Source organism: Hippichthys cyanospilos, chromosome 5, assembly GCF_059441005.1.
Source record: "Hippichthys cyanospilos isolate Australia breed blue-spotted pipefish chromosome 5, RoL_Hcya_1.0, whole genome shotgun sequence".
In the NCBI taxonomy this organism is placed as follows: Eukaryota; Metazoa; Chordata; class Actinopteri; order Syngnathiformes; family Syngnathidae; genus Hippichthys; species Hippichthys cyanospilos.
In genome coordinates this window covers 21,485,980-21,496,370 of record NC_142373.1, presented here as the reverse complement: position 1 = coordinate 21,496,370, position 10,391 = coordinate 21,485,980, and the positions used below count along the sequence as shown (strand labels likewise).

The following is a 10,391-nucleotide window of genomic DNA, read 5'->3' as shown; positions in this document are numbered from 1 at the left end:
TGGCAACAACTCTAAAGGAATCAAATTGTTATGGCACAGAAAACATGTCGTCGTATTTGCATTGCAGTCCACGGACCATGGTATGACACACTTCCTGAAAATAATAATAATAATTTACCTGATTTACAGTCATGCTGCCACCAGTCGTCACCCAAATCGTCCCCCATTTTGCCTGATGACGTTTTGAAAACATTAGCCAATCAAATCCACCGTTGTGCAAGCAGGCTGAGGGTAGGTTCAGAAGCTGCACGTTGAAAAAAATACATTAAATTCAAATTTAAAATAAAAAGAAAGAAAGAAAAATAAAGAAGCAAAGCTGCAACAACAACCTATTTTGTAGTCATTATTTTAATTTCATGACACCCAAATCGTTCCTTATTTTCAACGAGTTTGTACAGGCAGCTAAAGGAAACGCTGATATTCAAGACCTGAGTTTGTTCGTCAGGGGTGTGTTCACAAGCAGCACGTTGCAAAATCATACTGTAACCTTCTTTAAAAGAGCTTTACAATACATTCTAGAAGGTTTTCTTTATTATAACCGCAGGCATCCGGAATAGTGCGATGACTTAAGGTATACTCTTTGAGAAAGAACTTCATTCATCCATCGATTTTCTATCGTCACTTATCTTCACTAGAGTTGCGGGCTTGTTGGTGCCTATCTCAGCTGCCTGTAGGCAGTGGGGGCGGGGGGTCAACCTGAACACGTTGCCAGCCAATTACGGGGCACACAGGGACAAACAACCATTCACGCATCCAATTACACCTAAGGACAAGTGTCCAATGCACCTCCCACCATGCAGAGACCCCTTCCGGGCACGTGGAGAAAAGGCAAACTCTACACAGGAATGCAGGGGCGAGGACTTAATTGTTGCGGGATAATCTGTAATTCCATTGTCTGATGCTTATTTCAATTATTAGTATATCAAATATTATTGTAATAGGGGCTTTTAACTGAATCATATTCATCTAGATGTGTTGTAGAAATATTTTTGACACCGTCCTCTAGTTTTGGGATATTTTGCAACTTTGAGACGAGCGGAGGATGCTGAGGACGTGTTTGGAACTGTGCCTCTTTTCTGCAGCTGTAGAGGTGACAGGTCCTCTTACAATAATTGCATACTGCATTGCATTTGGAGCTTAAATTTTTTTTTTGGACTATGAAGGCGATTTTTGATTAAAGCCCTCTGGCCCCTTACGAAAATCCCCGCCAATGTCTAATCATGATAATACAAAATGATTATCCTTGCAATTTGTAAAAACAGAAAATAATCAAGAAGAAATTGAGAATAAAATAAGCAAAAAATAGTTTAACAGAATGCGTAAATCCAATGGAAAGGCATTCTTTCTTGTGGTGTACATTCCATTATATGAAATTGATTATGATAGCCGAGCAGCTCGGAAAGACATTTGTGCTGCATTAACAGCTTCTATATCACCATCATCATCATTTTCTTACAATTTTGTGCTAAATAGATAAACCACGAAAATCCATAGAAAAAGCAAAGTGCTTGTGGTATTTATTCTTCAGATGCCCACTGAGCTGAAGACACACGAGATTTGGTTTGGTTGTTTACGATCTCTGCTCTTTCAATGACTGCCTGTTCAGTCAGAGCAGCGAGCCACGCCAGATAAAAAGTAAAAAAAAAAAAAAAAAAAAAAATGCGATACGCTAACAGGAACAAAAAAAAAAAAAAGACACAGCATGGCTGCCAATGATGTGAATTAAACATAGTTAGTGTGTGGGAGACAAAATTATGAAAATAGAGTATACTTTGTTCTTATAGGCTGACAGATGTTTGATTGCACCTCTAATTGTACACTGCAGTATCAAATTTAATGTGTTTATTTTCTTGTAAGCATCTGTTGCTCCTCGCCTCCGTCACAAAGAGGTATTTTTAGATACCACAGTTGCTTTTGTATTGTAAAAAGCACAAGACAATGAAAGTGAGGAATAACAGAATCCTTTTAAAAAAGCTCCTAAAAATCTGAATTTACACCCCAGGCCAGACCAAATGTGTACAAAAAATATGATAGAGTCAAAGTGATGCTTATTATAGCAGCAGTGTGGTGTTTTTATTATTTTATTTTTTTATTTTTTTAACTCAAATGCAATTTTAATTTTAATGTTTAGGCATTTAGGGCTGCTGAAGTTTTGATTACAGTCAGCCAGCAGCTCTTGTATGCTACTTCTCACATCTAACTAGCTAACAACTTGACATCTGGGTATGGCCTGCTTAAGATTGATGTGGAAGTAGACTTGGGAGAAAACGTAAGCTATCGCTTATAAATTGAAATCATACAGTATATGACGACCTGCGAAGAATTAGACTTATAAAATCCCCTCAGAACACAAGTCAAAGAAAACAGATCTGCGGAGGTGGACATTTTACATTTTTTTTTGTCCATCAGGTGTTGGTGCCCACACCCCCACCCCCCGCCTTTCCATCATCGTCTGTCTGCCATTCGGTCAAGCCAAAATTTTAATCGGCGCTCCGTCAGCCTATCATCTGTCCATCGCTCACTCCCGCCAGCCTTTGCAAGGTCGGTCGCTCACTCCCGCCATCATCGCCCACAACTCCCCCCCAAATGTTTTACCTCTGTTTTTCTTCTAAAAAAAAAAAAAAAAAAAAAAAAAAAAAAATTTGGAAAAGCAATATTAAAGCGTACTTTCTACAGCTGGGGTGTCAAACTCATTTTGTACGCATAGAGGAAAATCTGAAGTATTCACAATAGATCTCCTCGGGTTCTACTGTCCTACTTGGACATTAGGTCGAACACCCTGTGGAAAAAAAAACGAGAGAAGTTATGCTGTTCTTTATAAATTGTGCATTAAAGGGTTTCAACTTTCGCCTCGCATGTTTTTTCCGCCTTAGTCACTCCTCTCGTTTTTTGCGCCAATTCGCTAGCTAAACAGCCACTCAGAGTGAAGATTTTTCCGACAGTTCTGACCCGATTCAACATGCTTAATTGGTCCGAAACTCTTTTCCGACATTCTATGCTGAATGCTGACTTTCCAACGGTGTTTCGCCACCTTGAGGTGAAGCCGCACGAGTTACTACAGCTTGCTTAATTTACTTGATAATGACTTTAAAAAAAATCTTACTGTCTGCTTCAATTTCCTGACTAAGAGCTCATCCGAGTGATATTGTCACTTTGCGATGCGCCCATTGGTTAGTGGAACGAGCTCACTTCCCTGCTCGCATCCCAAAAGGCTTTGCTCAACTATGTTCAAGCGATTTATTCATTCACATTATATTTAAAAGCATGCATTTGTTAATGCTTTTAGGAATAGTCACACACGCACACGTTTATCATGTCAGCAACACCGCCAAGTATTTCATCCTTACAAAATAGTCTAATTACAGTATTTCAACAAGCCAGTTTCTAAATGGAGCCGGTCATTCATGAGGGCAGCTGGCCTTTCTTCCACTCTGACCCTTATGGAGCTCTCGGGGGGCGTGTCCAGCTGTTCCACGTCCTCTGCTGCCCCCCTTCAAGTGGAGGTTCCATTTGCAAACACTCAAACACAAACATGTGAAACATTAACCTTATATCAAGCACTACAATGAACTTTCTGGTTAACAAAGACTAGATATTATAGGTGGTCCACTGTCCTTTGAACTACCAGAAGCAGGTTCCCCGGGGGGTTGACCCGACACAATACACAACTGATCATATCACAAGTCATGAGTAAAGTTGAGGCAAATCAATCTGAACTTCGCTATATCCCTCCTGAGGAAGTTAATAAAAGGTTCATATATAGAAAAATATATACAGTATATTCCTACGGGCAACAGGCTGTTTCCAACAGTGACAAATGCCTCAGGTGGTAATGATGGATTAAAATGACAGATGACATCTATTGTTGTTTTGTTTTCGTCGTTCGGCGTTTCGTTTGTAAAATGTCGGCAGTCTGTCAGTACTGACGAACTGCCCACCTCTGCAGAGCTGCTATAATAGCACAAACCGGCATGGCAGAATTGTCTGCACTGCTCACGTCCTCATTACACCCATTAGTACGGTAATCATTTTTATATTTTGAATGAGTTGTGTTGAACTGAATGTAATTATAAGGCAGATTGCTCTCCATTTGTTTGACATTACCAATGTATGTACAATAATTTTAAATTGAGGTTTTGTCCAATTCCTTTTGACATGTCATGGAAAGAAGGAAGGGGATGTTTTCTTTTGAAAGTTGTTTTCTCCAAGATAAATGGATGAAATTTCATTTTCTCTATAATTAAATTGATAACTAAATTAAAAATATATAAGTATCCATGGACAATTCATACCTGTAAGAACTTTTTCTTTCCCATTTGCAACAATCAATCTAGGTGTTACCTGTGCCTTAAATACACATGATGTCATTTTCAGATGACAGCAAGAAATAAAATGTGTTTTTAAATGTGTTGATCGTGCATGAACAATAATTTAGATATCAAAATAAGTATAGACAGAATATTCATTTTTTACTGCTGAAAATGACTAAATAAAGTCAGTATTTTTAAATAAGGTTTATAAATAAGGTTCCTTCTAAACTCAAGTTTACAATTACAATGGATCATGGGTTTTTTTTGTTTGTTTTAAATTAAATGGCAGTTTGCATGGCAGTTGGTGTTAACAGAGTGCTTCATTACAAGAAGACAATCTTTTAAATTTTTTGGGAGTGCTTTCATTTACTGAAGGCACACATTAAAGTAGAGGTGCACTGACATTAACAAGCATTTCCCTAAAGAGACTATTTTTGTGCCTAATTAAATAATAATTGCTTTTTATAGTCTTTAAGGCTTAAATTATGTATTGGGAGGCTCTGACTTGCCTCTGCATGGTGACCCTGTATTAAAAACAAAACAAGCTCTGTCTGTAATTTTATCATAAAATGGTATTAAAATCAACAGCAGAAGTTAACAACAATTGTCTTTAAAAGGAAAGAAAATATATATTTAAATTGTGCCTGTCATGTTGGCTTGCCACAACGAGAGCAGATGGGTGGGCGAGCTTGTCGGCACATTGGAATAAACAGGAAGTGACCTTGAGCTTTTCAAAAGTTCACCCCACATAACATCCTGCATCTCCACAACTAAACTGTATTCATGAGCATCTGGCCCAGCCTGACCTGCACGGAGAATTGCTGCATTTCAAAAACTTGGCAAATAGTTGTTTCTTCTTCACGTCTTCTGTACAGCTTTGTTTTTTCCTCTTGCACTGACATTGATTTGATATTCAAGAATATAATGTAATTCTATGCCCATTTACACAACTATGACACAAACGGCCTAAGAGCTCTTACATCTCACGTCTCAATATTTGATATACACTCATTGGAAACAACATTAGGTTCAACAAATAATCAGATCAATTATAAGAGCTGTATAGTGGGTGTGCCTTTTCTTTTTATGTCATTCCGGGTATCATTTAGTCAAATGTGAGGTCAATGCGACTTGGTGGCGCAGTGAATAGCATTGTCTGCCTCACAGTTCAGGGTCCTGAGTACAAATCCACCTCCCTCTGTGTGTGGAGTTTGCATATTCTCCCTGAGCCCGGGTGGGTTCTCTCCAGGCACTCCAGCCTCCTCCTACACTTCAAAAACATGCATGGTACAACACGGTATTGGACACATTAAATTGTCCTTAGATGTGATTGGTTGTTCATCTCTGTGGCTGGCAACTAGTTCAGGTTTTCCCCTGCATACTGCCAGAAGTCAGCTGGGATAGGCACCAGCAAGCCTGCGACCTTTGTGAAGATAAATTGCCCTAGAAAATGAAGGGATGGGTAATAATAACGTGTACTAATTCGTAGAAATTAAAGCCAGATTTGTGTAGCTGTGAATGAAAGGTATTCCTGGTCATCAAGCAAAATCATGAAGCTGACTGAGAAAAGTTACTCAAAACTGTCATCTTTTTGGAAAAAGGTTGTCTACATTTAAGAATCTAAAATCTAAAACATATTTTGATTTGAATCGCATTTTTCTCTTCAGTAAACAATTCCTCATGTGCTGCTGCATAGTCAGGATGACTTCAATATGAGCTCACAAAATAAGAAGAAAATAAATAAATTAAATCTGAAGATATTTTCTACTTGACTGGCGTTCACGTCTAACATCTAAAATAATTTTATTTTAAGGTTAAAACAGCACTATGATGTTTGTTTTTTTTACATTTAGAAAACCAACAAAGTACTGTCTTTGAATTTTAGATGACATACTAATTTCCAATCTCGAAAAGCCAAAGCAAAAGGATGAAAAAAGCACATGCAGCTCTGAAGCCGTGGGTTACAGACCCCTAACTTAGGCTTTGCAGTTTTGCATTTACTTTCCCATGGCTCGCTGAATGTAGAGCAGCATTGCAAAATTGTTGCCAACATAAAGTTTTTGACTGCATTTCAGCACCAGTTTGAGAAGCTTTATAGACGCCACGCTGCTTCAAAGCCTGCTGCCACTCATCAAGACAGAATTCTCAGAGCAGGCATTTGCACATCAGCTAAATGAAGCCTTTGGTGATGCTGATTTTCATTCCTGTAGCTGTACTGTTACACGTTACCTGACTTCATGCGAGGACCTGCAACGGCATTTCGGTGTTTTCATCATGCTTGAAAAAAGTGCAAAGTCCCAGCTGTCAAACGCCACATCCGTCTGAATAATACCCGAGCTTAAAGAAAAAAAAGGAAGTATATCAAGACTTTGGGGATTCCTGTTTTATGATATTGTAAAACCACACCTTTCATTTTGTCAAGCCATTGAGAGAGTATCATACACCAAAGTCCCTCAAGGTATGAGAAATATTTTTTCGGTACCCCTTAGCGTAAAGCATAATTAAATTAAAACTACAGTAACTAAAAAAACATAGAGTGCTGTGCCATCTGTCTGATTTTATCAAACTTCGGAACAGCATTTGTAGTGGTTTCTTTAGTTGTCTTTTATCCAGCAACCCAAGAAGATACTGCAGATTGTGTAACAACATTTATTTGATCTATAACTCAATTGCTGGAAAATTGGGTCACTGATGACAATGTGCATCCATATTAAACTGAACAAAATCCAACATTTTGAAAAAAAATCAATATAACACAATTTAGCAATACATTGTTTCATGTTCAAATTAATTTGCTTTTAATGTGAAAAGAAAAATGTCCTGTGCATTAAAAAAAACATTAAATTAGATTTGATGCAAACCCTTTTAAAATTTCACGTACCTACTGAAGTGCCTTTACATACCTCCAGGGGTACTCATACACTCATTTGAAAAATGTTGCAGTAGATGGTAATAAATGTTGGGTGTGTGTTTTTTTTTTGTTTTCGTTTGGTATAATGTTATTCATGTATTTAATTTGCAACTTTTCATTTGCCGTGTGAGATCCATCCATTGATTACTTGAGCACAGCCACTATTTATGGAAATCCAATTCAATTCATATGGTCTCTTTATTATACATCAGTTTAATTAAGTAGGAATCAGTACAAATAAAAGCATCTACCAACAATTTAGGGAATTACGCAATTAGTTTTACAGGAATAATACAAGAATAGGAATGCCCCCATTATGAAAATCATGAAAAAACGCACACTATGTCTGGTATTCTCTGTGTTTTAATAAATAAACAGCCTTTACATGAATGAGTAAATGTAGTATCGTAATTACTATTGTAAAAGTATGGTTTATCAGTATGTATCTAGATGGGATGAGCAGTTATACAACACTCTGTCTGGGGGGGGGGGGTTGGGCTTAGAGGTAAGCCAGGAGGTATTTCAGGGCAGGCATTGTTACGGCGTAGGTCCCACTTAATGTCAACCCCACCAACTGTCAAGACACATGGGTCAGGCTGCACCTGATGGACGCTTTAAGGCCGCGCGGCAAAGTGCTAGGAATGCGCAATGACAGTGTAGAGGTTAGAGCCCCGTGTCCAAACGGGGGTCCTCAAATGATGTGCTGGCGCTTCAAAACAGCGCGGGGTCACTAAAAGTTACCTTCGACGGAAACTGCATCTCAATTTGGGACGGTGACCCTGAAGAAAGAAGAGTTTGCAGCTGCTCTTTTTCTCTCTACACTCAACTTACTGCTGATGCAGGCATCTTATAGCCGAGAAAACAGCTTAACTGGCTTTAAAAGCAATGCATTTGGAATAACTTCGGATAATAGGCGCGGGGTGGGATAACATAAGGGGAAACTGTTTGAATACAAATAAGTGCTAAACAACAACAATGCATAGTGATTCAGTCATGTGACAACACAATTTAAGATGATTTATTAGAGTGACAATTAGCGATAGGAGTATTAATTGATTAGTCAAGTGCTTCCACACCAAACTTGGCTTTGTCTTGGTCTGTCCAAGGACTTTTGTCCATAGAGTCAGCTAAGGACAGTGAAGTATTAAAAAGTATAGCAAGTAGTTGTTTTGCAACACATCTGTTGCCAGGCAACAGGCGGTTAGTGCATATTCAAGGGTTCATGACATGGTCTGTTGCTGAATCGATTTCTCAATCATAAATGAGTTTTATTTCATTTATTTTAATGCAAAAGCTTTGTGGGATTTTTTTATGATAATTTTGATGCTGTGTGACATTGTGTGCCCTCTATAATTATGCTCTGCAATAAGTAGAAGTGTCAATCCAAAAAAGCTCTGGCTCGTGGCCATGGACTACACAAGACCTTTTAGTGTTTTCACTTATGGTTGCCTGTCAATGGGGAAACAAATGTTTACATTTGGTGTTACTGATCTGCTGAAAGGTCAGCTGGTCAGGATCCTGATCTGCTTTTTGCTGGCCTTTTTTAATTTATTTTTGTTTCATGGATTGTTATGTACTCCATGTCTATATTTTGCATCCTGTGTTAAGGTGTTACACCTGGTCCAGATAGAGAACACTCCCCAACTATTGTATGTAGTTTAAGCTCATTTCACATCCATCCATCCATCCATCCATCCATCCATCCATCCATCCATCCATCCATCCATCCATCCATCATCATCATATCCACTCAAGTCATAAAAATGGAGCATAAATTATGATTTATTATTATTATTATTATTATTATTATTATTATTATTATTATTATTATTATCATCATTTTTGGGTATTTGATTGCGTATGTGCCATGCACATTGCGCTGCTTGGCGACCAAGTCAAGTTTTATTGTCCTTGCACTGTCTAACAAACGTTCAGTCATGGGCATTTTACTATGGTTAATTAGATTCTATTGAATTTATTAAAAAGCGCAAAAAAAACAAAAAACATATACTCCTCCTATGTAGTCTCTGAATGAACCACGCACAAGTCACACAGGTCTACTTGCGAGTGCTCACAAGATCAGCCTGAATTTTACTAAATTGAAGTCAGGCTCTGAGTAGTCCAAACGTCTTAAAAGGTCGGCCCCCATTGATTGCTGCTCAGCAGTTGGCATTTGCACCAATCAAATTTTCATGTTGTTACAGACCTCCATCGCCGTGTTCTCTAATGTGATGCAGGTGAATTTATGCAGAACAAATGGAACAAATTATGCTACTTCACAGGAGGTGAGATGGACATAATGATAGATTATGTGATTTTCTAGAATTGATCCACACATCTTGAAGCATTTGAGGCAACACTGTTGATTTACTGTCAGCAGTTTGCTGTGTTTTGCAACAAGCACATGATGTGAGCTAGGCCTTACATCAATGCTATGCCACATTATTTTGCTTTGCACAATACTGGTATGGAAATAGGAGTTCAGTACTTCCAGAGAGTGATTCTGCCATGCCGTATACATTCAGATTTAATAGAATATAAAAAAATGATTCACATTCATATTGCTGACATTGGCTCGAATCATCCTATGTCATAATGTGGGAAGTTTAATTTTTTTTCACAAATCTATTCTTTTGGTCTTTTCAAGTGTAGGTTATTTTTACAAATGATTTATTATTGTAAAGTGTTGCAGTTGGCCTGCACTATTTGATACAAATGTTAACAGTTGGCTGGGTGTTGGCAAAAATAGTTAAAAATCTCGTTTTTGTTCACATTCTGAAAGATTAGGATTTTAATCAAAGTAATAAACCAAACAAACATTTGTTCAAAGACGGTTTGATTTTTTCAATAATAAATCATAATGTGTACCCAATGAGGGGTCTAGTGCATGTATTGCAGAGTTTGGCCTTTTCCTCATTGATTTCAGTCATTGTTATTTTTAAAAATGTGACTCTTGCTGCTGTGCCCTTTAATGTTGCCTCGCGATTTTCTAAATCCGAAACATCGCAGCCTATCCTTACACAGTTAGTGTCTCAAAGGGCATCCGGCTGTTAACCAGCCTGTTGATTATCAACGCTATATTTGTTGCAAAGCGGTTACAAGCATAATCTTCTATTCATCTTCTACGGCATTTGCATAACAATGGCGATCGTGTTTGCTTGATGACTTTC

The 10,391-nt window shown here is 38.0% G+C and overlaps 1 protein-coding gene across 1 annotated transcript in view; it reads right to left on the bottom strand.

The window, feature by feature from the left end:
• cmss1 (cms1 ribosomal small subunit homolog) overlaps positions 1-6,607 on the bottom strand; it is a 32,085-nt gene extending 25,478 nt beyond the window's left edge. Inside the window, exons 1-2 of the mRNA XM_088415351.1 lie at positions 6,540-6,607; positions 119-244 (exon numbers count right to left, since the gene is read on the bottom strand). Of these exons, the coding sequence (XP_088271477.1) occupies positions 119-167 (49 nt within the window). The 5' untranslated portion in view covers positions 168-244; positions 6,540-6,607. The remainder of the gene's footprint in view (positions 1-118; positions 245-6,539) is intronic.
• Positions 6,608-10,391: the final 3,784 nt, after the last annotated feature.